Below are 27,594 nucleotides of genomic sequence, written 5' to 3' on the forward strand. Positions count from 1 at the left end.
ACCTCTCAGAGCCTCAAGTATGTTGTATTTAAAGTGGGTATAACGTGCACATCCTATGGCTGATGAGTAGAAAACATGTAGACAATAACGCGTGGCCAACAGTAGTTGTTTAACATTGGCTATTACATTCAAACAGGTATTTAAATTTTGTCCTTAATTACTGTGCCCTCTTAACCCGTAACTATTTAGGTTCGAAAGAAGAATTAAGTAGAAAGTTAAAAGCGTTGGTGAAAAAAATCCCAGACCTAGCAATTCCTCGCTCTTCTTTTTCTTTTACACTGTTGAATTTAGGTTCCGTTTCTGCCAATTCTTTCTGCTTTTCCTCTATTTTTTCAAGCAGCTTTTGCCTTTCTTTCAATAAGCGTTTCTGTAAATAAAGCAAGATAAATAAAAATGTAATCTACTTAAAAATTTTTGCTTTATTTATACGTCCAGCATAAAATGTTTCCTCATGAAAAAAATTCATGAAATGATCCTGCAATACACAACTAATTTTTAAATGTAAGAAATAGAGATATTACTGAGTTGCCACCCAAGTACAAATTATTTTAACATGCCAAATCTTTTACAAAAATTCAAGCATGCACCCTGTCACAGAAAGGCCTATTTTCTGCAGTTTCTACTCAACTCAACGTTTACGTCTTTTATTTTCAACATTTAACTTACCCTCTGTTCACTATTGCCTGCCAGTTCATCTTGTAAATCCTTGGCTTTAAGCTCCAATTTAGTCCTCTGCTTAATCTGTTCTTGTCTTTCAGCACTGAGCTGCTCCTTTTCTTCTTTCATGGCTGAAATTTTTGTTTTCAGTTCTCTAACTTGGCGCTCAATATCCTATTCAAAACATATCCAACAGAAACGAGTCAGGCAACTAAAAGTATAACAGCAGAATTGTGACACCACTAGTTCTGTCCCTTCCTTTTCTTTCATTTACACTTTCAGTATTACTGTCTTTCCAATACTCAATTCCAGTGACACTGGCTTGAAGTTACTATTCTGTAATTCTGTACAAAAGAGTTTACTGTGGTCAAAAACTATGAGTTAACCTAAGCCTAGTTTATAATCTTACCTCCATTTTATCTCTTGCATCCTGCTGGGCATCTCTTAATTGTCTGGATTTTTCTCCACTAGTCTCTCGCTTAGCAGAAAGCTGGGGGGAAAAAACCAAGCTATGATTTCTAACTCATTCTGTATTTGTTTAACATTTCATGACTAGTAAAGTTTTTTAATATCTGACAAAATAAAAAGTAATCATTCACTTAAAAATTTTATTGGTTTTCTTTAAACAGAATACTCCTTTAGTTTTAAGTATACCTAAAACAAATTTTTATACAAAGTATCAGCAATATTAATTACAAATAACATTTTAAAAAGCCAAGGAAAAAAGCTTTCAAGGTGGCATCCCCTCATCCTGGTCTGCCTGACACCACCACCTGATTATATTTCAGATATGATGACAGCAAGGACCACATCAGTCTCATTTTCCTTGGAGTAAACTGAAAGAACAAATTTGCTGACTAATAAACTCATTACGTTTAAAAATGGTTAAGTTTCTATTTAAAAGTCATTGAAAAGTGAAAGCATAACATGAGTTTAACATATTAATAAAAATAAAATTAATCTGAATTTAAGTGGCAAAGGCAGATATTTTACCTCATCAAGTTTAGCACGAGTCTCGTTAAGTTCCTGATTGTAAATGGTATATTCCAGGGCTCGTCTCATTTTATCCCACTTCTGATACTGAGCTAGTTCTTCCTTTTCTTCCTCCAAGGTATGTAATCTCTCTTCAATGTATTTTAACAACTCATTGATCTTTTCCCGTTTGCCCTCTTGAAAAAAAATGGGAGGGGTGAAGGAGTTGAATAAAATTTTTATGTAATAACATCATTTCTCAAATATACCGTGAGTTAAACTTAATCTTAAGAACTATAGCATTATTGGGCCCACCCAGTGGCGCAGCAGTTAAGTTCGCACATTCTGCTTTGGTGGCCCAGAGTTCACTGGTTTGGATTCCAGGTGCGGACCCACGCACTGCTTGTCAAGCCATGCTGTGGCAGGCATCCCACATACAAAGTAGAGGAAGATGGGCATGGATGTTAGCTCAGGGCCAATATTCCTCAGCAAAAAGAGGAAGGTTGGCAGCAGATGTTAGCTCAGGGCTAATCTTCCTCAAAAAAAAAAGAAAGTCCTTTAAGGGGCCGGCCACATGGCCGAGTGGTTAAGTTCGCGCACTCTGCTTCGGCGGCCCAGGGTTTCACCAGTCAGATCCTGGGTGCAGACAAAGCATCTCTCATCAGGCCATGCTGAGGCAGCATCCCACATGCCACAACTAGAAGGACCCATAACTAAAAAAAATATACAACTATGTAGCGGGGGGCTTTGGGGAGAAAAAGGAAAAATAAAATCTTTAAAAAAGAACTATAGCATTATTTAATATTATGTGGTAACCAAATCTAAGATACTAAAATGGCAATTAAGATGCTTTATTATGAAAAGCATCAGAAAACAAACTTACACATGGTGACACTGAATCTCATATTACACGTGGTAAAGGCCTCAGTTTAAGCTTCCTTTAAAAGCCAGTGTGCCTTCCCACAATATTAAAAAACAAAAACCTGGGGCTGGCCCCATGGCCCAGTGGTTAAGTTTGGCGTTCTCCACTTCACTGGTCCAGGTTTTGTTCCTGGGAGCAAACCCATACCACTCAGTGGCAGCCATGCTGTGGTGGCAACTCACATACGAAATAGAGGAAGATTGGCACAGATGTTAGCTCAGGGTGAATCTTCCTCAACAACAACAAAAAGAACTAAAAAAAAAAAACCTACTATCATTAGTGTCACTGATTCTCAATTTTCATAATAGCATTATCCGTAGCTGCCATATATTGAATACCTACTATATTCCAATCATGGCGCTACTTTGCTCCTCCTCTATCCACCACCACAAGCTATGAAATAGGAATTTACTAATGGGGAAGCTTTGGGCTAGAGAGATAAAAGTCTAAAGTCACAATGTCAGTTAATTATTAGTCAGATTTTGAACACAGGACTGTCTGACTCTAAGTCATGACAGGACAAAGCACTTGAAACGCAAAGTAGGGTTTCCATAATAAATGTACTAATGAATATTCCAAGCTCAAAGTTTTACATTTACTTGCTCCAGAACAACTTAAAATCTAACGCCAACTGACACTCCTGTAACTTTTTTTTGAGGAATGCATCCAAATTTGTTATCCTCACTAACAATGACGAGGATGTCAGAGGCACAAAGCAGACGACCTACAAAGGCACTATTATCTCACAGTAGCAATTCTTTATTCAAAGAGAGAAATTATTGGAAATCTCAAACCTTAAACTGCCTCAAACTAATTTTCTCTCCTTTCAGTACACAGGCAAATTATCATACAATATATACCTGAGAACAGATACAACTCCTTTCAACTATCTTAACACAATAAAAAGTTCACAACAAAAAGAACTAAGGTAGAATCTCACATTTATTTTACCTGTTTCTTTCATTAAAGAGATGCTTTCTTCTTTTCGTTCATCATATACTCTAGTACCAGCCACTTCTCTTAATAGCTTTAGTCTCTGAGAATCTGGTGCTGTTGCCATCTGGTTGATCTAAAAATTTTAGAAAAATAATTATTACACAGTTACAGACTGCTCTTTAAGAACTTTACCTTGAAAGAGTATTCACCTGCTAAGTTTTACATAGAGTATGAGTTCGCTATTGTAATTTGTTAGTATATATACCTAGATACCTGCTATCTCCTTTACTTAAATGAAATTTACCAAATGAAAATCCAAAAAGAATTGATAGGTTCATAAATCTAATTTATGAATAAGATTCTCGAAATTACAAATGAAGAAAGAATATCCCACCACCATTTTTTCTTAGGTAATATGATAAGGTATAAAGATGAAGTACATTCTAAAAAAACAAGGTAGTTTTACAAAAGGAAACTATCATCTTACATTTTTTTAAAATCTATGATACTGTTAAAAGTATAAACAAAGTAGCAAGCTTTAAAAATAGACAAAAATAAAGCATATAGGACTGGGGTGAAGGCAATGCTCTTTTAGATGAGGTAGTCATGAATGGCTTATATGAAATGACATATGAGCAGAAACTGAAATGAGGGGGCCTATACTGTATGTATGGAGGGAAGACCCAGATGACCGCTTTTTCAAATCAGTCCCCTTTTAAAGTAATTTCTCTCTTATAAAGACAGTCTTTTCAAAAGACTGTTCTTCTGGTACCTCATTTCCTAATAGTGAAATGCCATACTCTTCCTAATGGCTTCTTCTGCGTGCTCACTTTACAACACATATCTAAAAAAAGCCTCCAATACAAAATAAGTGACATTTTTAAAGAATTTTCCCCCAGGCCAAAAAAACACTACTGAAAACTATTAGGACACTGCAGGGTACACTGTAAGAAAAAAAGTTACATCAGACCTAGTTTAAAGTACATAAGGAAACAGTACAATAATCAGCTAAAGTATATAGCTACTAAAAACTATAAAAAATATAATCTCTAAAAAGGAAAATAATATATAGCATTATAGATTTCCGGTAATAAAACCTTTTTAGCATTTTAATTGTGATATACTGACTACTATAGAGTATTAATTTTCACAAGCAATTTTTTCAAATGTGATTTTTATAGAATTTCTATTATTCTTAAATGTGATCATTGTAACTTTCACAAACCAAAAATGTCTTCCAGCACAGTGCACCTTAGTAAGTGATACAGGTCACCAACAAAACAAGAGCCATTTTAAACACCTCTGAGGAAACACCTCTATCCCATTACGTGACGCCTCTATTTTGTACTTGATGGCCATATAAAAGGTAACACTAACTTCCACAAAAAACAAACCAAGGCAAAAAGGTCCATTTTCGCTTCAACTTAACTACTAGAATCATTAAATCAAACTCATCATTCAAGTGAATATACTCAAAAAACAAATTCTATAAAAAAGCGACATACAATTTTTTTACCTTTCCTTGTTTAACAATATAATAAGGATTGCTTCGAGAAAAACCAGCACTTTCAAGGAGATTCATCACATCATTTTTCCTGTTAATAAAGACGGAAAATTTTTTTCAGGTAAGTAACAATCCAACAAATAAGCAAAAAAATGAAGAGACTAACTCCTGGGTTAAGGAGCATGAGAGAGTGCAGAACAGTCATTAAACCACCTGTTGTATCAGCCTCAGAGAATCTTCTGATTCTTATGTTTATGATGTAAGTACTGGTTTGTTGAACAAGAGACAAATATGCGTCACATTTGAGGCAAGTAAAAGAACACTTTCACCCTTTTGTAAAGAAATTATAAACATAAAGAAAAATGCTTACGTGACCATTTTCTTGTCTAAGAAATACTGATCCTTTTTGGCACCAATAACTCTTCGAAGTGAAACTTCCTCTTTATCGATCTAAGAAAAAATGGAAAAGCCCAAAGTTAATTTCATAGTAAAAGTGGAAAACTTTTTAATGAGGTCATTTTAGAGTCCTTAACCATAACAACTATTTTGAAATTTCAATTATCTCATTATGCTATGAATGATATGCTATGAATACTCAATTCTTATGACAAAGACATTTTTTTATAACAGCTTGCACATCCCCATTTGTTTACCAGAAAGTTCATTATAATTTTAAGACAAAATTACTATGTAAACTGTAGTTATTTTAAGCACAAATTAAATTATAAAAGCTTAACTACAGCTATAAATAAATGTTTCAAAGCATGAAAAAAATCAGCTGCATCAATAAAATTCTCAACATTATTATGGAAAAGAAAAAGCAGTTACTCACTGGCAACCGGTTGTCCGAATTGTCAAAAATAATCTCCACAAAAGCAGAAATAACACGAGGACCAGTACCCTCCTAAAACATGAGAAAAATAAATGTCATTTAAGTGCTATTTTCATATTCTTTAAATAATGTTAAAGTTTTGGGCATGGTAAGAAGCCTGACTCAATAAACAAAAACATTAATCAGACTAATACATATCTTTTTTGCCAAAACAGCAAAGACATGGATTAGGATAATACTTCTTAGCCAAACAGCTTTTGATTCTGAATTAAAAAATGAGAATTATGCAAGAGACATCAGAGTTAGACATACTCAAGTCTTGCTCTGAAGACCACTTTACTAGAGCACAAGAAACATAGCCACCTAATTCTACCTATTTACTAATACCTAAAACACTTTGACGCTTTTCTCTTATAAACTCATCTTAATGCTGGAAAGGAACCTTAACAAATCATCTTATAATTACTGGAACTCTGGTTTTTTTTTTTTAAACATTTGAGACATTCTATGTAGTTTTAAATCTGCTATGAAAACACATTTAACATGTGTCATATGTGGACCAATTTATGACCTAACCAATTACATACCAAGTCCAGATACTTTCCAGATTCTGGAAACTGTTATTATGTAATGGTTCAATACAACAAAAAATGATGCCTAAAGAGGTTATTTTTTTAATGCCCACCTCAGAAACCTAAAAAGCGATTTTTCTGTAGGGAATCAGTCTTGATTACTTGGCTAAAAATTGCAAATTAAGAATGGAAAAAAAGGTAATGGTTAAAAAAAAACTTCCTAAGTATGAGACTGTTGAGATACATTGAGAATCTTGCTTTCTGGTCTTAAAATTAATTATAAGCATATTCAAACCAGAAAGATAAACTATACCATTTTATAATTGTCTTTTATAATTTTTATCTTAAAATTACTTTGGTTCATTATTCATAATTATCTAATGAAAAATTCTAACAATTTTCATTACTATAAATATACCACCTCTCATTAGAAAATGTTACCATTTAAGTACAAATATGGCTAAAAATAACAACTTGTATGTTGTTAATTTGCAATGGTTGCTTTTCAATGCTCCCAATTAACTTGTGGTTCTGAGTCTCAAAATTCCTAACCCTCAATCTCAAACTCTTATTTCTCCTCGACAAACTTGCTTCCAGACCCTTATCAGACCATACCCTTAATAAAGAATTTATATGGAAGATATATCCATCTTTAGGCAAATCCTACAATTTTCTTATCATTATGTAAAAATTAGGCCTTTAATTCTGCATTAAATATAGTAGGCTAAATTTCACAGCAGAAAAACTCGCTTAAGAGACTGATCGTGATGTTCACAAAGGATCTGAAACTTGAACAAATGATTCTGTTTACCAGGATTGACAATGTATTTTTAAAAATATATAATAGCAAATTGTCTCAAAGCAGTCTCACTCACATGCAACAAAGCCAATCGCTGTTCTGGACGAAGATGACTAAACTCATCACTGAGAACAAACTGAATTGCTAGAAATAGAAAAACGTAACTGTTAGTCCAGTCTAAAAAAGGATTTATGCCTTATTCATAACTTTCTTTATCTTCATAGAATACAGCGTATCAGGTAATGAACAATGCAGATAAAGTGGATTACCTGTTTCATATAGACAAAAGGAATGCAGAAAATTTGCCTGTACATCAGAGTAATTAGCTAGAAAATGATAATATAAAATAAAAAATATTAAGAAGTTTTCAGTGAAAGATTTAAGGTAAGAAAATAAAAACACTGAGGTACAGGAAGAGACAAGCAGAACTAAGGTCTACCTCTTGAGCAAAGTATACACTGACTAGTGAGGTTAAGACTACATTTGCATTTACCCACCGGACATAAATGACATAAATTAAAGTACTTATCAAAAGAAATAGAGCTAAGTGGGAAATACAAGGAAATGTTTCATATTCCCATCTTCTACTGCATTGCTTGCACTGTCCTTATCTTCTGCAAGAAGCCATTCCTACTTCCAAACAGAACACCTCACTGGACCACCCTACCCTAGAAATGGAACTCTTTACTCAGCTGTCCTGCTCCCGTCCACCCAAGAGACCTTTGACATTCTAAAAAGAGTGAGTGTGGGGCCAGCCCAGAGGTACAGTGGTTAAGTTCATGCACTCCACTTCAGTGGCCTGGGGTTCACCGGTTGGGATCCTGGGCATGGACCTACACACCACTCATCAAGCCATGGTATGGCGGAATCCCACATAGAAGAACTGGAAGGACTTACAACTAGGATATACAACTATGTACTGAGGCTTTGGGAAGGAAAAAAAAAGAGGAAGATTGACAAAAGATGTTAGTTCAGGTCCAATCGTACTCACCAAAACCATACCTAAAAAAACAGAGGAGCAATACGCCCCAATTCACCCTCCTCTACCTTTAAAAAATCAATAAATAAAATAAAAGAGTGTGCATCTAAGAATGTATATACTGAGAATGGAGGTGGGGATTGGTTGTCTTTTATACTCACCTTCAGGGGGATGAATTCGAACTGCCTTCACCACCCTGGAGATTATTAAATACTCACTTCCACTCCCATCCTATTCTCTCACCATCACCAAACTACAACCACTGACGGGATACAGAGTACCCTTTAGATTTGTGAGCTCAGAAGGGATAGAGAACTTTGCTCTTACTAAAACCTCCATTTCCTCAAGTGCTACTAACCATGAGGCTCAAAATTTTTTCAGCTTACTCCTTGTTCAATCCAATTCTGTTAAAATGTTTTTTCTCTCCAAAGGATTTGTTAACAGAGGCATTACTAAAATGCATTTTATCTTTAGAGAGAATTTTCAAAGCTCTATTTACTATCTTCAAGCTGAAAGTAGTCTTTGCTTAGCCTATAAAGTTTTTATAGCCTTCTATCTTTTATAAATATAATTGGTTTAGAAAACTTCTTAAAGATGAAACAGAATAAGCCATTTTCCAAAACAATGTTAACTGTTCTGCATTTATATACTTACATATATGTGGATTTGCAACATTTATATACTTCACTCAAGTCTAAAAAGCACCTCCATAAAATTGTCTCATTTGATTCTCACAATCCATCTAAGGCAGGCAGGGCAACCATCTCCATTTTTGAAGTAAAGAGCAATTTGAGAGATTAAGTGTTTTGCCCAGTCTTATACAGCTAATTAATCACTAGGTATACAGAACTCAGATGCTTATATTCTAAACCCTCTACACTAAACTGCACCCCTGTATAAAGAATTATTTATTGAATTTCATGCAAACATAACCTCCAAAAATCAACTTTTTAAATGAACTACCTGGGTCTTAATATATTTAGAATTCAAAAAACAATACCTACCATAAAAAAAGTTACTTTTTCCAGATCCATTTCGGCCCACTACAAAATTTCAAAAAGTACATGTTATTCTGTATAAAAACCAATAAAATTAAAGCTTTACTGAAAGTATCTGAAAATGCATAAATCCAATTTTCTAACGTAACTTAATATTTGAAATTAAATACAACAGAACAGTGAACAAAGGAAAGCAATAAACAGCCTTAACCACCAAGTGAGTGCAATTTTGGTAGACTTCAGATAGTTTTTTTTCTTAAAGAAATTTATTTCATGTTGATTCTTTTGCTCTTTCCCAATAGTTTAAAATTAAAAGGAATAATTATACTAGCTGGCTTTCATAATTTATAATCATAAAACAATGGACATACAATTCTATCTTAATTGTATATAAAAGTATTTTTAACAATTTAAAGATTTACATATTGCTAAAAGTTTAAATACTTAATAACCATTTTAAATTCTCAACCTATTCGCATGTTAAACTGCTTACGATCAGCCCTATATATCACGTGTATTCTCAAGAATCACAAAAGTATAGACAACCATAAGGCACTTGTTTTTACTACTAAATTCAGAAATAAGCAATTTAGCAAAATTTTCATCATTCAGAGTCATGAATAACTATGCCAATTTCTCTCAATCTTGACGAAAATATCCTGAACATATTAGCCCGAGTTACCACCTTCAACGCAAAGTAAATCCTAAAGAGAGAGTTTCTTATGCCAGAAAGTAATGAAGTACCTTTAAAAAATGGAATATAATAGACACAGAGGCCAGCTTGAATTAGGCTTCCATTGGCTAAATCTAGGACAATTTGAGCACCAAAATAATTAGGTGAACTTAAATGAGTGCTGGGGGGTAATAATTCAGAAGTCCACACTGATAATAAGAAGATAAAGAAATAGCTAGGGAGGGACGGCTCTTGCTTACAGTAGAATACCAAATGGTTAATGTGAAAGGAGTGCTGGAAATGGAAAATCGTCATTTTGCAACCATCAGAATAAAGGTAAGAATTATCAATGGATGCTAATTCTAGGGGGAAATTCTGACAAGGAGCACAATATTTTCATGATCCAGAAGTGTCCCCCATCCCCGTATTATTTATTAGTTGCAAAGAAAAAAACACTAAACACAGTGGAAAAATTGGACACCACCTTGACTGGGTGCTCAAAAGTAACATCATTATCTCCAATATATGCATAATTAGTATCACTGAATTAAGAAAACAAAACTGGGGCCAGCCCCGTGGCCAAGTGGTTAAGTTCTCGCGCTCTGCTTAGGCAGCCCAGGGTTTCGCTGGTCCTGATCCTGGGTGTGGACATGGCACCGCTCATCAGGCCACGCTGAGGTGGCATCCCACATAGCACAACCAGAGACACTCACAACTAGAATACACAACTATGTACTGGGGGACTTTGGGGAGAAGAAGAAGAAAAAAGGAAAAACAAATGAGACAGAGTATTTTCAAAATTATAAAAAAAGACAACTTTCCTAAAATAAGTGAAAAATTGAATTTGCTGATTAAACCTGTACAATATTTCCCAGAAAAATAATTATACAGAATAATCAACACAAGGTAAGCAAAAACAGTAACATCATCAATAAGAGGGAGATGGACCTCATGTGTCTCCAGATATAACACCCTGAGAAGGAGACATCATTTATGTAATATTTTTCAAAAACAACAATATAAAAGATGAAGGCTGTGGAAATGATCCAGATTCAGGGGACTAAAGAGATATGACAACTAAATGCAGTACCTGATCCTAAATTAGATCCTGTACTGGAAGGGGAAAGAATGCTATAAAGAACATTTCTGGGTCAATCAACATAACTGGAAAATGAGTAGCAGATTATCATTATATTTACTTAAGTTGATAACTGTATTGTGATTATGAAAAAGAATATCCCTACTCTTAGAAAGTACACATTGAAGTGAGAGGTAAAGAACCTTGATGTACATAACTTACTCCAAGAAAAAAAACCTGTGAGACTGAGTGCAAATGATAAAGCAAATGGAGAAAATGTTAATAACAGGTAGATCCAGGTATAGGATATATGAGTATTCTCTGTACTGTTCTTATTCAAGCAACTTTTCTGTAAATTTGAAATTATCTCTAAACAAAAGTTTAAAAAGGTAATTTCTCAAAAGAATTACATAAATACTTCAAACCATAATCCATTCATAACTGAAAAATTTTACATTTCTCTTTAAGAATTACTCCTACCCATAAAGTGGAGCATAGAGCAATTTTAAAGATGTTGAATATTTACTGATAAAGATTCAAGTTTATTCTGAAGGAGAAAAAACTAGCAAATTACCAACAGATTACACTACAAACCCATTTTTATTTAAAAAGACATACTTATATAGAGGTACACAAACACTGGAGGTGTACTGAGGTAGACAGTTCATATGCGCCCCCAGGTTCACCTATCCTGACCCAGGCCTTGACTGCCTGGTAAGAGAGGCTCAGTCTCCCTACATCTCAGGTTGTTTGAGCCTACTCTGGGGGTGCATTCAGGTCAGTTCTGTGAAAACACCAAGGAGGCTATAGTTCCCCAACTTCTTCGGGGGGGTTAGTCCCCAGAGTAACATAATCCAAAAGAATGGGGGAATTAATGCCCTATGTGGTAAATTCTGACTAATGAGAGACAGGAGCCAGCAGACAAAACCCTCTCCATTCCTCTCCCACCTGACCTTTCCAAGGGATGGTGGGTTCGCAAGTCTGTCTGGAGATTATCCAACATGACCGCAAACCAGCTGTGTCTTCTTCATGAAGCTATGACTAGCTCCCCCTTCACTCTTATCCTCAGACTGCACCTTCCCATTAAAGCCTTAGCGGCTAGGCAGACCTCAGGCTCGTTTTTCTGGGAAACCAGGGCTAATACAAGCATAAACCGTTAAGAATAGCGATCTCTGGGTAGAAGGATTAGTTTTTTTTTCCTTTTAGCTTTTCCATAAAGTTCTATAAGTAACATATATTTCTTTTGTTACAAAGCTAGAAAAAAGGTAACCTTAAAAAGGTATATGCTTGGTTCATTCAAACATCATTCAAATGTCCAATCAGCACAACAGATATTTGCCTTCAAATCGTGTTTTTTTAAGGGAAAAATCATTACACAATCGAAGTGGTCTGCTTTCACAGGATATTTTTAGGGTCAATTGCAGTCTATACTACTTTTGGTCTTTTTTTACAATATTAAAGTACCTGTTTTTAAAACATATTAAACCAACAAAGCCATATTATGTTTTGTTTTTCAGTTAAAATAAACAAAAGAAACAACACTAACATCATTTCCTTTGTAACTGTGACTATTAATCCTAATGTTGCAACCGAAATCGTAAAACGGTTGTCTGATAATAGCCAAAACAAAAATACTTGAAGCCCTACAGACATAATTCAATCATCCCAGGTAACAATGGTCATCGTTTTACAGCTCATTTATAAAATTATACAATTGACTTATTTATCTACTTTTAACTTGTAAGAAATAATATACATCTAGTAATTATTCATTTTTCTCCGTTTCTAAAGATTTTCTGATTGATGAAAATCAGAAGGCACTTATAAACAAAACGTAAGTAAAATCCCAGTACAATCAAGCAACCTTTACGGCACACCAATTCAATTAACAATTCTTCAGTCGGTACAGCAGAAGCAAAAAGTATGTTTTCTTTATTCCCAAACTAGAAGGTTGCAAGTGATGTCCTGAGGGCAGATTTTTTTCTCGTCCTCTATTTTTTAAATTAATTATTTATTATTCAGTATTTTATATATTTCAAAATACAGGATGATTCTCCAAGGTTGTCTGGGAACAACAGGATTCAGTGTTCACCCTTTTCTGATTTCCATAGGAATCCGACCTCATCCCATACTATGGACTAAATCGGGTCCCTATCAAATTCTTATATTGAGGTCCTAATGCCCAATGTGATGCTTTTTGGAAATGGGGGCCTTGGGGAGAAAATGGGGTCCTCACAATTAGTGCTCTATAAAGAGACACTAAAGCAAAGGCCATGTAAGCATGATTGAGATGGAATCTAGAATCTGACCATGTGGACATCCTGATTGTGGGCTTTAGAACTGAGAAATAACCCTGTTGTTTAAGCCACTCAGTCTATGATATTTTGTTACAGTAGACCTAGCAGATTAATATACCAATATACCTGTTAAGGAGGACACTGTGTAGCAGAATTCTAACTATGTCAATAATATATTCCATGTTTTTCTGGTGTCTAGAAGCACTGGTTTCATCTATCCTCTAAAAATTCAGCAGAATGTCAGCAAACACTTCCATTGACTGTGTGAGCAAAATGGATTATCATCCGAAGAACCAACAGACTAAACACTGTATTGTAGGGTAATCAACGTTTAGCCCCTTATCCTCACACATTTGCTTTCTCATTTAATCTTCCCAACAGCCCTATGGGATGGGTGTCATTATCTCCTCTTTACAACTGAGAAAACTGAAGCCCCTCAGGGAGGAAAGTTTAAAATAGAATATATGCCAAAACTGGTATTTGAACTCTACTCTATTAGGCTCCGAAGTTTACGCTCTTCTCTCCAAGCTGCAAGGTCTGTCCTTAGACATTCTGACAGGAAAAAAAAATCTAAGAGCAATCTAATTTGTGAGTAAAGATTAGTCATCTTTGAAATAAGGCAAGAGCGAGCATTTTAACTAGGAAATGACCTATCAAGAACAGAAGAGCTCAAATGCTAAATTTAGTGTCACTCATTATAAACTTAAAGCTATTAAAACACACCACACACATACAAGGCTATCCAAATAAAAACGAGTAACTTATGATTGTCTCATCCAAGTATTCTGAATGTATAAAATAACCAATTCACTCAGTGCAGTCAAGACATTAAGTTATTCCATCTAGAAAAAAACATATAAATTTATGTAACAATAAGACAATTCTTGTCTCCTTCAACCTAGATACAGACAAAATTTAAATGGCTGTATAGATATAAATCTGATCTAGTAAATCATGAACACTTACCAATAACATTATGTTTTGAACTGAAGGGATCTACAATTGTTTGATCTCTATAACTTCGAAAACCCTGGATAATAACCTAATAAACAAAAAGATATTTTTCAGAACACATACACAAAGAAATGTCTAAACCAACATCTTTCTTTCGCACGTCTTCCCTTTCTTGGTTTCTCAGTTAATGCAAGGTAGAAAACTTTCTCAATTTCACATAAGAAAAACTCATTTTGGAAAGTGGTGATTAAAAATCTCCTAAAAACAGTACCTTCATCAGTAACCACTGCCAGTGCTGTTTTTTTAGGAGTTATAATCAGTAACCCGCTAAGGAACTAGGAAAACCCAGTCCACTGTAACGGCTGGCTGGACCATGAAACATCCCGGGGCTGGAGTAAAAGGCTGGCCTCAGCTTTCCTGCCTCCAGGAGCGGTGGGTGCTCCTTTCAGGGGGACACCCCCCAGCCCCAAAGAGCACGCGTCCCAAGAAAGGAGGAGAGCCCCACATCTCCAACAGAGACACTTTCCCCAAAGGGTGGAACGAGCTCGTCCTGGCGGCGGACTCCGGCGCGGGAAGCCCATTTTGACAGAAGTCAACAACGGAACCAGGAGGAGCTACCCGCTCTGCAGAGGAGGATGCCCTGCCCTTCTCCCGGGAATGCAGGGCACGGCCGGCCCCCGGTTAGACTGACACCCCAGCCTGTGGCCCCAGGGGCGCCCACCTCTGCGCACACCCCGCGCCAAAGACCCCCGCGGGGCTCTCCCCGCAGGACCACCCCTGCAGGGACCCAGCTTCTCGCCGGCCCGCCCCCAGCCCAGCCGAGAAGGCCCGGTCCCTCCGAAAGGCCCGCCCCGCGCGCCGCTCCGCACCCCTCGGAACTCCCGCCTCCCTCAGACGCGCGCCCTGCGGGGAGGCCCGCGCTGCAGAGGAGCACCCCAAGTCTCAGCGGCCCCCGCGCTCGCGGGGCCTACCCCCTGCCTCCAACCCGGTCCACCCTGCGTGCAGAGGGGTGAAGCCGCGGGGCGCGCCGCAACCCCCCCCCGCCACAAGGAGCGGTCCTCACGGGCCCGTGAGGGGAGAGGGACGCAGGGGCCTCACCTGCTTTATGTACATGGCTCCGCGCCCCTAGCCGGGGAGAAGGCCTCCCCCTCGAGAAGCACTGGCGCGGCCGCAGGGCCAGGTAAGGCGCCGACGGGACCCCTCCCCCCAAGGGCCGCTTGCTCCCCTCCAGCCAAACAAAATGGCGGCGCCCGTGGAGGCGGAGTCCGCGCTCGGACGGAACTACCCTCGCGGCCCCCACAGAGCGTAGGGGGAGTCAGGGTCAGGTCTGCTCTTTCTTTTTGGCAAAAGGAGCTTCTACGGCGTCCTTAGGTGAATTTCATTTGATTCTGCAATTTGTCGTTGAATCTTTCCTGAGATTTCCTCAGAAGCTTCACTCGGAAAGGCCTCGATTGTGAGATTGGCCCGCATTCTCTCCGAGCGCGGAGCCAATGGTTGCGTCCAGAAGAGGGGAAAGGTTGGCGCCAAAGCCGAGAGTGAGAGTCAGAGAGCCAGTAGCGGGGCGGGCCGCTGCCCACGTGGTCTCGGGCTATATAAAGACGCGGGCTGCCGCCCTCCCCCCCTGCCCCCCCCCCCCCCACGCTCGGGTGGCGCCTGGTCCCGACCCCGCGGAATGCTAGTGACGGCTGGCGTTCAGTGTGCGGAATCCCTGCTGCTCCATTATTCTCTATCGCTCTAGGGGCTTTTATAAATTTAGAACGTACCCCCACTGGCTCCAGACCGCCCATTCGCAGAACAGCCCCTAAGGGACATAAGGCTCGAAAATTTGTTTTAATTACGGGATAATACCCCGGGGGCTGTTCCTGCTCTGCCATTTGCTATAAATCTAGGCATACTTGGACAATTGCAACAAAAAGAGATTTAACTAAAATTAACAGCTTTTTTTAAAAAAAAACAGTCTAAAAGATGTTAGGTTCTAGTGGCAACACTACATGTATCTGATCCGTATCAGTTTTAGGGGAAAATTACTTGGTTAGAAATTGGATCCCTGGGCTGCTGTAAAATTATCTGCTGCTCAATAGCCACTCAAGTCGGTGGGTCCTCGCTGCCCCTCCCGCTGCCATGGGCAATTCCAGCCCAAATTATTTCTAGATTGAACTATTTTTAATAACCTAACTTCATCCCTGTCAGCATCCCTTGGGGCTGGCAGAGTCCTTTATCAAGCCCCAGTCAAATCCTGTCCAGCCCTTGGCTTAAAAAGAAAATCTGTTTAAACATTTCTCCAGGCTTAGTGTCGCTATAGTGTCTAACTGTGGGATTGTAGGCGTATATTAATATTTAAAGTTTTACACGTCCATTTCCTTATCTATAAAATGAGAATGATAAAACTACTTCATGGTTAGAATTAAAAACAGGATGTGTAAAATAATCCTATTTACCTAAATTACATAGCTATATAGATGAAACGATGGTCATCAAAACGTTTATGATGATCTTCACAGTAATGAGATTTTTACTTCCTTAGACTTTTCCATATTAAATGAATCTTAGACAATTAGTTTATATAATTTACACAGGCAGAAAAAATAGAGATCAGTGAAAACTTAAAATATAAAAAGGTGATTTTGAGAATTTAACATGCTTGTCTTATTTATATTTATGTATTTATTGTCTGTCTCTACTACAATATAAATCCAAGAGAGAAGGGACTTTATCTTGTTCTTGCTGTTTCTTTAGTAACTCGTTCCTAGAAAGTACTCAATAAATACTTATGAATGAAAAATCCAGGAAAGGAAAGTAGTTACCACAATGCCTGGCTCATCGATGCCAGCTACTGGTATTTAAAGGCTCCCCATGACCCCATTCTACCCACCTCCCATCCCCATGGCAGCATCATTCTCATCTGGGAAGCATTTAACAGTAGATGACGTGGATCTCCTTTGCAGGAAGGAAAGGTTCATCAAACCCCTGCACTATCCGGGGGCCAAGGGACATTCCCAAATGAAATCAACACCATAAAGCAAAGAGCTACACAATGCCTACTTGCTCACAAGAAAGCAAATGAAAACTGCAGGCTTTTTTTTTTTTTACATCAAAACATCCCATTAACAACACATAGCGTCACCTCCTTCAGTGTTTTTACTTTTCTCCCTCAACTCCACCTTAGGTTGATTCAGCATGATCCTCAGACATACTGAAGTGGAAAAAAAGAAACAAAACAAAAAGAGGCACTAATCGTAGATCTCTTGAAGAATGGACTCTGTTAAATACCGAAAGCATAGACACACAACAATCATAATCCCTTATATTTGTGTAGCTCTTTACCAACTTCAAAGTGTTATCATGAGTATGGTCTCCCTTGCATTTTTCTCACTATGGTGTAGTAAGGAACAAGGGTGCTTATTATTCCACATTGGGTTGGAAACCCCAGGATCTTCTGCCAACTCCATCTTACTGAATGACCTTAGTTTTCCTATGATTAAAATGGGACCACTCTCTGCCCTTCCAGGCAGCAGAGATGCAGACAGAGGTCTGCTTGGACCAAGAGTCATGCGTGAGTAGGCTGAGGGCTTGACTTTGTGAGTCCCATATCACATTCCAGCTCTATCGTTTGCTGATTATATGACCTGGAGGAGAACCTCTTGGAACCTCTATTTCTTCATCTATAAAATGGGGATTATAATGATACCTACTAAAACTTCTGTGCAGATAAATTGAGGTGATTTATGTAAAACAACTTATACAAGAGATAATGTTAGCTATTTTTGTTCATAGTTTATAACCAAGCTCACATCCAGCAAGTCCCTGGGAAAAGACAACAAACAGCTTATATATATCACTTATGTCTAAAATTAGATTATAATGATAATTGTACAACTTTTTGAACATAGTAAAACCCACTGAACTTTAAATGAGTGAATTTTATTGTCTGTGAAATATATCTTAGTAAAGCTGAAAAAAAAAGAAAAATTTTCAACTATGAATCTTTAATCCATAACCAGATTTAGACAATGTGCAGATTTATATAATGTACAGATTATCTGGGTCTTTCTAGAACCATTTCATAAAAGACATTGGTGATGTGTGTAATTAAAATACATTATAATTGCAAATATGCTACTGAAATCTCATGTTTATGTCATCTGTACACAAAGCTTTAGCTATTTAGATTAGTGCAGAAATTCACATTCTGGCATGGAACCAAATATGCCATGTTCCAAATTCCCAACTTTGCATTCTATAGTAACTGTATCACTGCAGAATTAAACACAAAATTATATTCTTTAACAATAAGGTATGATGATAAATTTTCCAATTTAATTGATATTTTAAAATGATCTTTTACAATTTAAAAGGTATTAAATAGAAAATCACCAAATTTAGTATAAGAGGTTTTTTGGGGGAAAAAGCAACAAAGTGCAAAAGTGAATTATTTGCTAGGAAGAAAGAGGTTCATGTACTCCCCACACACCTTTTCTAGAACCAGAGCTTTTGCTATAGGCAAGATTTGAAGACCTTAGCCTTAGGCCCAAGAGTCTTTCTAATTCCAATTTCACTTTCTGGATAATGTCCTTTGAAGTACACAAATTTTAAATTTTAATGTCGTCTGATTTATCTATTTTTTCTTTGGTTGCTAGTGGTTTTGGTGTCATATCTAAGAAACTATTGCCTAACATTTAGTCAAGTTCTTATAACTGATATTTGTGAAAGGATTCACCTGATCCACTTCACTCTGCCTGGAGACCACTTCTGCCAGATACCCTCAAGGCTCACCCCTCACTTCATTTAGGCTTTTGCTCAATTGTCATCTATCAGGAAGGTCTTCGCGACCCCTATCTAAAGGAACACTACCTTCGGGTCAGTCACCATAACACTGCTTTGTTTTTCTAAAAGCACACTCCCTATCTGACATTCTCTCTCCCTCTCTCTCTGTCTCTTTTCCTCTCTGTTTCCTTTTCATTTATTGTATACCCCTGCTCCCACGATGGAATGCATGTTCCTGGAAAAAAAGAACTCTTATTTACTTTGTTAACTGCTAGTTACTCAGTGCCCAGCACAGACTCATAATAGGAGACCAATAACAATTTTTTAAATTACTGATTCCCCAAATCCTCACCAACACAGTGTTTTTGATCTTTGCCAATCTGAAATGTAGACGATGGTATTTTAATGTCTTCTAATTTAATTTGTATTTCTGTGAGTGAGGTTTAGCACCTTTTTATATATTTAAAAATTATTTTTGGGGCCGGCCCTGTGGCCGAGTGGTTAAGTTCACAAGCTCCACTTGGGCAGCCCAGGGTTTCACCAGTTCAGATCCTGGGCACGGACATGATACCACTCACTGAGCCATACGAGGTGGCATCCAACGTGGCACAACCAGGAGGACCTACAGCTAGAATACACAACTGTGTACTGGGGGGGCTTTGGGAAAAAAAAGAAAAAAAAAAAAAGAAAGATTGGCAACAGATGTTAGCTCAGGTGCCAATCTTTAGAAAAGATTTTTTTTAAATTATCTTTATTTCTTTCTCTGTAAACACCATTGTTTTCAATAGATGCTATTGTAATGAAACAAGTACATACATCTCTTCAAAAAGAGTTATAGATGTCATAGTAGCTTTGGCCATTCTGTACTTTATTGGGGTTTAGAATAGTGCATGTTGAATGAATGAAGAATGAATACTTGAGCCAGCCCTGATGGCCTAGTGGTTAAAGTTTGGTGCTCACACTGCTTTGGCAGCCCAGGTTCAGTTCCTGGTTGTGGAACCATACCACCTGTCTGTCAGTAGCCGTGCTATGGCAACGGCTCACGTAGAAGAACTAGAAGGGGGCAGGCCCCGTTGCCAAGTGGTTAAGTTCACTTGCTCCACTTTGGTGGCCCAGGGTTTCGCCGGTTTGAATCCTGGGTGCGGACATGGCACCGCTCATCAAGCTATGCTGAGGCAGCTTCCTGCATGCCACAACTAGAAGGACCCACAACTACAAATACACAACTGTGCATCAGGGGGCTTTGGAGAGAAAAAGGAAAAATAAAATCTTTAAAGAAAGAAAGAAGAAGAACTAGAAGGACTTACAACTAGAATATACAGCTATGCAGTGGGGCTTTGGGGAGGGGAAAAAAAAGAATAATACCAAAAAGATAACTGCTAGAAGGTGAAGACAGGCTCCATGAAAGTTTTTGATGTTTGAAAGGTGTCCTCATAATCAAAGAGCATTCCCTAAGCTAAAAGATGAAGAAGAAATGTTTAGCTTACTTGGCAGCTGCCCAGGGACCTTATTTTAGTTTCCTCCACAAGCAGAGCCTGAGATAATGATTTGGAGGCAAGAAGCGATCCCAGGGAGCAGAAGTGATGGAGTGGGAAGAGAGAGATAGGAAGAGAAGAAAAGTCAATAATCTGGAATATTGAAATTTTTACTTGTGTGGGCACTGGGGATCAATCTACTGGGAAACTGCTGAGGAGATGTGTAAAACATACCTCAGGATTGTCACACCAGAGGACAGAGAGACTGAGGCATTCATCTGCCAATTCCTGTCTCACTCATTGAAAATTGCCCTTGGAGGTTTAACTCCCCCATGCTTGGGAATTGACCTGTACTTGGCTGCATAGCCTTCCTCAGCCTCAGAGAAAGAATGGAGGCAGAAGACCAGACAGCTATCTTGGGGAGGGAGTCTGTCAACATGCTCGGAGCCATCAACAGTCTGCTGCACTGAGCACATGTGTATAGGCTTTCTTTTGTTATTCCTTTTTTTTTTTTTTTTGAGGAAGATTAGCCCTGAGCTAACAGCTAACATCTTCTGCCAATCCTCCTCTTTTTGCTGAGGAAGACTGGCCCTGAGCTAACATCCATGCCCATCTTCCTCTATTTTATATGTGGGATGCCTGCCACAGCAGCCACAGCATGGCTTGCATAGGTCCATGCCTGGGACCTGAACCAGCGAACTCTGGGCCACCAAAGCAGAATGTGTGAACTTAACTGCTGCACCACTGGGTTGGCCCCTCTGTTGTTATTCTTTAGTCTTCTATGTCTTTGAATGTTTCCACATGCTTTCGTCTTACCTCACCACCTGGATTTCACCCTCCTAAAGGTTGAATGTTGGCCACTCCAAGGTGCATTATGCAGTCCCTTGGAATTGTATAGTGACTTGTGTATGCATCTGTGGATTGTTAGCTACAAAATGTGATAATCATGTTTCTGCAAAAAAGGAAGGAAGATATGCTCAAGCAGTTTGAAGTTTATACCCAGCTGACTTTGCCCTTTGTTGCCCAGAGCACTGGATTTGCCTTCGTCCCTGCATTTGTGCATCCCAGGGAAAGAAACTAGACAGGTCTCAACAGCCCTGGCCCAGATATCCAGGTGAACGTTAGCTACAGGGAGGTATTGTGCTAAAGAGTTGGGGGCCGTGACATAAAATCTCTGCTGTCTGCGATATGTCTGAAGTCACAGTTACCACCTGAGTTCATTTGTTACAGGGGTAAGAGATGGTCACTGGGATCCTGATTATATTGTATTATCTAAGCTGGTTTTATAGTCGCCATAATAACTTCCAGAGGAGGAAAGCTGGTGAGTTTGCTATCTGGAAGGAGACTGTGTAGCAGTGTCAAGGCTTGGCCCTGGCTGGTCTAGACAATGTCACCACGTACAACTGTGTAGACGTCACTGCACAGCTCGTGGGAGCACCATTCCCGTAGTTGTGTAAACAGAGATCTGTAGATAAAGATCTCAAATAGAAGCTCCTTCTGCAACAGGAAAAGACTGAGAGACAAGAGCATTGGTGGGTGTCTGTGCTCATTGAATGGTGCCAGTTAACTGACCTCTCCCCGCATGACTCTGTCCTGAGGAAGATACTGAAGGCTGGGAGTCTAGTTGGTGAGGTACCAGTCTCCCTTACACAGTGAGTTAATAATAACAGTCATAGCATCTGCCCTATGCCAGACTCTGTGCTAAATAATTCATGGATAATCTCATTTAGTCCTCTCAACAACCTGCTTAATAAATGAAGAAACTGAGTTAGAGAAAAAAATGAAGAGGGCGTTAGACTAGGAGAAAGGTGCCCTACTGCTTACTCACTGGTGGACCTTGGGCAAGCCACTTAGGTCTTCTTCTGGGTGTGACTCAGCGTGAGCTCCATGGATCCCTGCAGCACACGAACTGCTTGTTTCCATTTCACAAGGAGAGCAGTGAAGAATTGAGAGCAGATGTTTAGCAACTTTTATAGCAATTTGACATCCAAATCCACAATCAGGGAACTTGCCTTGTTGATCAAGGGATATACCAGGTGCTGTCTATGAGTCACATGTATTGAGAGCTGTGTATATAGTAGGGCCATGTTGCCATGTGTGATATTTTAAGGTTAGTTGGTCAGCTGTAAACCAAATGCATATAAAAATCTGAGAAAATAAAAGCATTTATTTCTTTTTATAATTTGTTGTTTTTACTTATTAAATATAACACTTTTGAGAAAATTATGTTTAAAGTTTATAGTTTAAAAATATTAGCCAGAGGGGTTGGCCTGGTGGCACAGCAGTTAAGTGCACACGTTCTACTTCGGCGGCCTGGGGTTCACCAGTGTGGATCCTGGGTACGGAGATGGCACAACTTGGCAAGCCATGCTGTGGTATGCGTCCCACATGTGAAGTAGAGGAAGATGGGCACAGACGTTAGCTCAGGGCCAGTCTTCCTCAGCAAAAAGAGGAGGATTGGCAGCAGATATTAGCTCAGGGCTAATCTTCCTCAAAAAAAAAAAAAAATTAGCCAGAGCCAGCCCTGATGGCCTAGTGGATAAAGTTTGGTGTGCTCCGCTTTGGCAGAGTGGGTTCACTTCCTGGGCACAGAACCATACCACTCATCTGTCAGTAGCCATGCTGTGGTGGCAGCTCACGTAGAAGAACTAGAAGGACTTACAACTAGAATATACAACTGTGTACTGGGGCTTTGGGGAGGAAAAAGAAAAGGAAGATTGGCAACAGGTGTTAGCTCAGGGCGACTCTTTCCCAGCAAAAAAAAAAAAACCAAGTAAAAAATATTAGCTCAATTAGGGAAGCAAATTTTCGTAATAATATTTAACTGCAATTTATAGGTGTCAAAATAAACATCACTCGACTTCTTTTAATCAAGATAAGACATACTTTTCCTGACACACAGCAGCAGCAATAATAAAACAAATGGTGACTATGAAAATAATTCTGAAGAAATTAAAACAAAAAGAATTAGTACCAGTTTTACTTGGAAGTATGATTCCTCATGTATTGAGTTCGGTCTTGTAGCCATAATTGATATTGAAGTGCTCAGACTGTAGTGTGTGATTTGCAGAGATATACTAGCTAATAAAGCGAATAAATGAGGTCATTAAACTGAGGTAGCATTTACATAGAAAGCAAAAGAAGTACAAAACCTAAAGAAAACTTTGAAAGAAAGACTATTGAATTTAAAGAATTGATAGAAGCAGAGGTTCAATATTTCACATATAAACATTGGTAATTTGTGTCTTATAAAGTAGCACTTTGAGATGCAAAAATAGAAAAAATAGACATTAGTGCAAGACTGTATCAAAAATCTCAGAAATTGTGGGTGAGTCTGTGGCCAAGAAGGCAGGTCAAGTATTATTTTTCATAGTTGGACAAATTCGGCAACTAGCTAATGACATGGCAGATTAACTTACAAAATAAATACAGCTAGCAAAGTATTTTTCATTGCAAGTTGTTGAATGCACGCATACTGTTAACATGACAATTAATTTGGTATACACGCAATGTGAACCTGGTGGAGATATGAGGAAGAAGTTTTTTTCAGCTTCACTGATGACAAACAACTAGCTCTGAACTATATGAAACTATGAAGGATCACACTGTTAAGGAATGTGGTTTGAGTTTAAGTTTGGTGTAGGAATATGCTCCAATGGTGCAGCTGCATTGGCAGAAAAACATTCTGAAGTTATTACCCAAATTAAAGAGCCTGCATGAGAATGTCAATGAGCACACTGCTTCCTTCATCAAGAAAGTGTTGCAATGAAAATATTTTAGCTGAACTAAACAGTGTCTAGTTACATAGTGAAAAATTGTGAATTATGCATTCAAGGAAAGAATGCAATATAATTTTCAATGGCAGATAAGATCAAAGAGCAAAAACAAAAGTTGGAAGCTTGGAAGAACAGACTTTCCATAGACTGTTATAAGATGCTCCATAATTTAAGAACAATTATCAATAAAGCAGTTGATGACCTTGATATCACACATCTGTGAAATGTTAAAGCAGAATGCCCTCCAGATTTGACAGAATTTTTACTTCTTTTTTTTTTTTGGTGAGGAAGATTGGCCTTGAGCTAACATCTGTTGCCAATCTTCCTCTTTTTACTTGAGGAAGACTGTCACTGAGCTAACCTCTGTGCCAGTATTCCTCTATTTTGTATGTGGGATGCTGCCACAGCATGGCTTGATGAGCGGTGTGTAGGTCCATGCCCCGGATCTAAACTTGCAAACCCAAGGCTGCTGAAGTGCAGTGTGGGAACTTAACCACTACACCACTGTGCCGGCCCCAGAATTTTTACATTTTGTTTCCATCAAAAGATGGTCCATGCATGGGAAATTCACAGATCCATAAACCATTACTTTCATTGAAAGATAATTTGATTTAACTATATAACCTTACAGGATAAATTGGTGGAACTGGCAATTGATGGAGAATTGAAGATGGATTTTGAAAATCAGAATCATTTGCTTAATTTTGGATAAAAGTGAAATATGAAAATCCTGAGCTTCCTGAAATTGCTTTAAAATTTCTTCTTCCATTCCATTAACCTCCTCTGTGAGACTCCTTTCTCCACTAGAGCTCATATTAAAACAAAACATGGAAACAGTTTCACCAGGCCTTGTACCTTGTGAATAGCATTGTGTTCCGCTCTGCCTGGATTAGATAGGCTAACAAGCCTTAAGCATGTGCATTTGTCCATTAAAAAAAAAAAACCTTAATATTGATATACAGGGTGTTCATTTGAAGTTTGAAGGGAAATCCTAGATTTTACTCATATTTTTTGTTTAGTTACAATTGCAGAACAACAAAAAATTATTAGCATAATAGCAACCCACTGTATTAATCACCTGTAGTACACACATTCAATGAACAACACAGACAGATTTTGCAATTATTTTTTCCTATGTTATATTTGTTCTGATTATATTTATTGAAATGTAATTTTGTCTGTTGAATCTGATAATAAAAATTAGATCTTTATTTTTTATGTCTTTGTTTTTTAATGTAATTTACTTTTATTGTATTTTACAAATAGCTTGGTTCACAACAGATTTAAAAAATTTAAAAAACTGGTCCTTCCACTATCTTACACCATACATAAAAATTAACTCAAAATGGATTAAAGACTTGGCTGTAAGACCTGAAACCATAAAATTCCCAGAAGAAAACAGGCAGTACACTCTTTGACATTGGTCTTAGCAATATCTTTTTGAATATGTCTTCTCAGGTAAGGGAAACAAAAGAAAAAATAAACCAATGGGACTACATCAAACTAAAAAGCTTCTGCACACAAAAGGAAATGGTCAACAAAATGAAAAGACAACCTATCAATTGGGAGAAGATTTGCAAATTTGCAAATCATATATCTGATAAGGGATTAATATCCAAAATATATAAAGAACTCATACGTCTCAACAACAAGAAACAACCACCTAATTAAAAAATGGGCAGAGGATCTGAATAAACATTCAGATGGCCAACAGGCACATGAAAAGATGTTCAACATCACTAATTATTAGGGAAATGCAAATCAAAACTACAGTGAGATATCACCTTATGCCGGTCAGAATGGCTGTTTTCTTTTTAAAGATTGGCACCTGAGCTAACAACTGTTGCCAATCTTTTTTTTTTTTTTTTTCCTGCTTTATCTCCCCAAATCCCCCCTGGTACACAGTTGTATATCTTAGTTGCAGGTCCTTCTAGTTGTGGCATGTGGGACGCCGCCTCACTGTGGCCTGATCAGCAGTGCCATGTCCGCGCCCAGGATCCGAACAGGCGAAACTCTGGGCCGCTGCAGCGGAGTGCATGAACTTAATCACTGGGCCACAGGGCCGGCCCCAGAATGGCTATTATTAAAAAATAAGAAATGACAAGTGTTGGAAAGGATGTGGAGAAAAGGGTACCCTCCTACACTGCTGGTAGGAATGCAAACTGGTGCAGCCACTATGGAAAACAGTATGGAGATTCCTCAAGAAATTAAAAATAGAACTATTATATGATCCAGCTATTCCACTTCTGCGTATTTATCCAAAGACATGAAAACACTAATTCAAAAAGATGTGTGCACCCCTATGTTCATTGCAGCATTGTACACAATAGCCAAGACTTGGAAACCACCTAAATGCCCATCAACCAATGAATCAATAAAGAAGATGTGGTATATATGCATACAATGGAATACGACTAGGCCATAAAAATGAAATCTTGCCATTTGTGACAACATGGATGGACCTTGAGGGTATTGTGCTAAATGAGATGAGTAATATAGAGAAAGACAAATACCATATGATTTCACTCATATGTGGAAGATAAACACATAGATAAGGAGAACAGATTGGTGGTTACCAGCGGGGAAGGAGGGTGGGGGGAAGAAAAAAGGAGTAAAGGGGCACAAGTGTATGGTAAGGGATGACAATTAGACTTTTGGTAGGGAACACTGTGTAGTCTATACAGAAGGTGAAATATAATGATGTACATCTGAAATTTATGTGGTGTTATAAACCAGTATTACCTCAAAAAAGTTTTTAAAACTGGTCCTTCACTACAGTCAGTTTGAGAAGCACCGTTCTATGGGTCAAAGTCATCTGTAAGGTGAGGATAAACTGTCAACCTTGAATCGATCACAATTTTAGATGGTGTGAATCCAGTGAGTTAGGGAAAAAAGGGCCACTTTATTCCGGTGGAAAAGATGAAGATTGCTCTGAGTTTCACTTCTTCATCTTTCCCACTAGAGGGCAGTCAAGAAGCATTTATAATTTCCAGGTGCCTCATAAAGCCAAAGGGGCTCTTCAACCAAGAGATTGAAGCACACAGAGAAAATAAAACAGAGAGACATAGATCTCCCAGTGAACACTTTATTGAGCACCAATACTGTCCTGTACTGCACTGAGAATCCATAAAGAGTTCGAAACCCAGTGTCTATGTATTCGTAGCTAAAATCCAAGATAGTAGTTGAAAATGGGACAACACAAGGCTAAAGAGACAGTTTTACGAGATGAAAAGAGTTCTGAGATTGGTTGTACAACAATGTGAATATATGTAACGCTACTGAACTGCACATTTAAAAATGGTTGAGATGGTAAGTTTTGTATCATATGTATTTTGCTACAATTGAGAGAGAGAGAGATTCTTCAGGCCAGAACCCCGGGTGGGCAGGAACCATCTGCATCGACAGC

General features: G+C 38.2%; 1 protein-coding gene across 2 annotated transcripts in view; it reads right to left on the reverse strand.

Moving 5' to 3' along the window:
* SMC3 (structural maintenance of chromosomes 3) overlaps window positions 1-15,650 on the reverse strand; it is a 34,068-nt gene extending 18,418 nt beyond the window's left edge. Inside the window, exons 1-12 of one of the 2 annotated variants that reach the window (XM_070265535.1) lie at window positions 15,272-15,650; window positions 14,186-14,261; window positions 9,178-9,216; window positions 7,271-7,338; window positions 5,824-5,895; window positions 5,362-5,441; window positions 4,993-5,082; window positions 3,503-3,620; window positions 1,651-1,826; window positions 1,067-1,147; window positions 667-831; window positions 246-367 (exon numbers count right to left, since the gene is read on the reverse strand). In XM_070265535.1, the coding sequence (XP_070121636.1) occupies window positions 246-367; window positions 667-831; window positions 1,067-1,147; window positions 1,651-1,826; window positions 3,503-3,611 (653 nt within the window). In that variant the 5' untranslated portion in view covers window positions 3,612-3,620; window positions 4,993-5,082; window positions 5,362-5,441; ... (3 more) ...; window positions 14,186-14,261; window positions 15,272-15,650. 2 annotated transcript variants of the gene reach the window in all.
* Between the last annotated feature and the right edge of the window lie 11,944 nt (window positions 15,651-27,594).

The sequence above is a fragment of the Equus caballus genome, chromosome 1, assembly GCF_041296265.1.
Source record: "Equus caballus isolate H_3958 breed thoroughbred chromosome 1, TB-T2T, whole genome shotgun sequence".
NCBI lineage: Eukaryota > Metazoa > Chordata > Mammalia > Perissodactyla > Equidae > Equus > Equus caballus.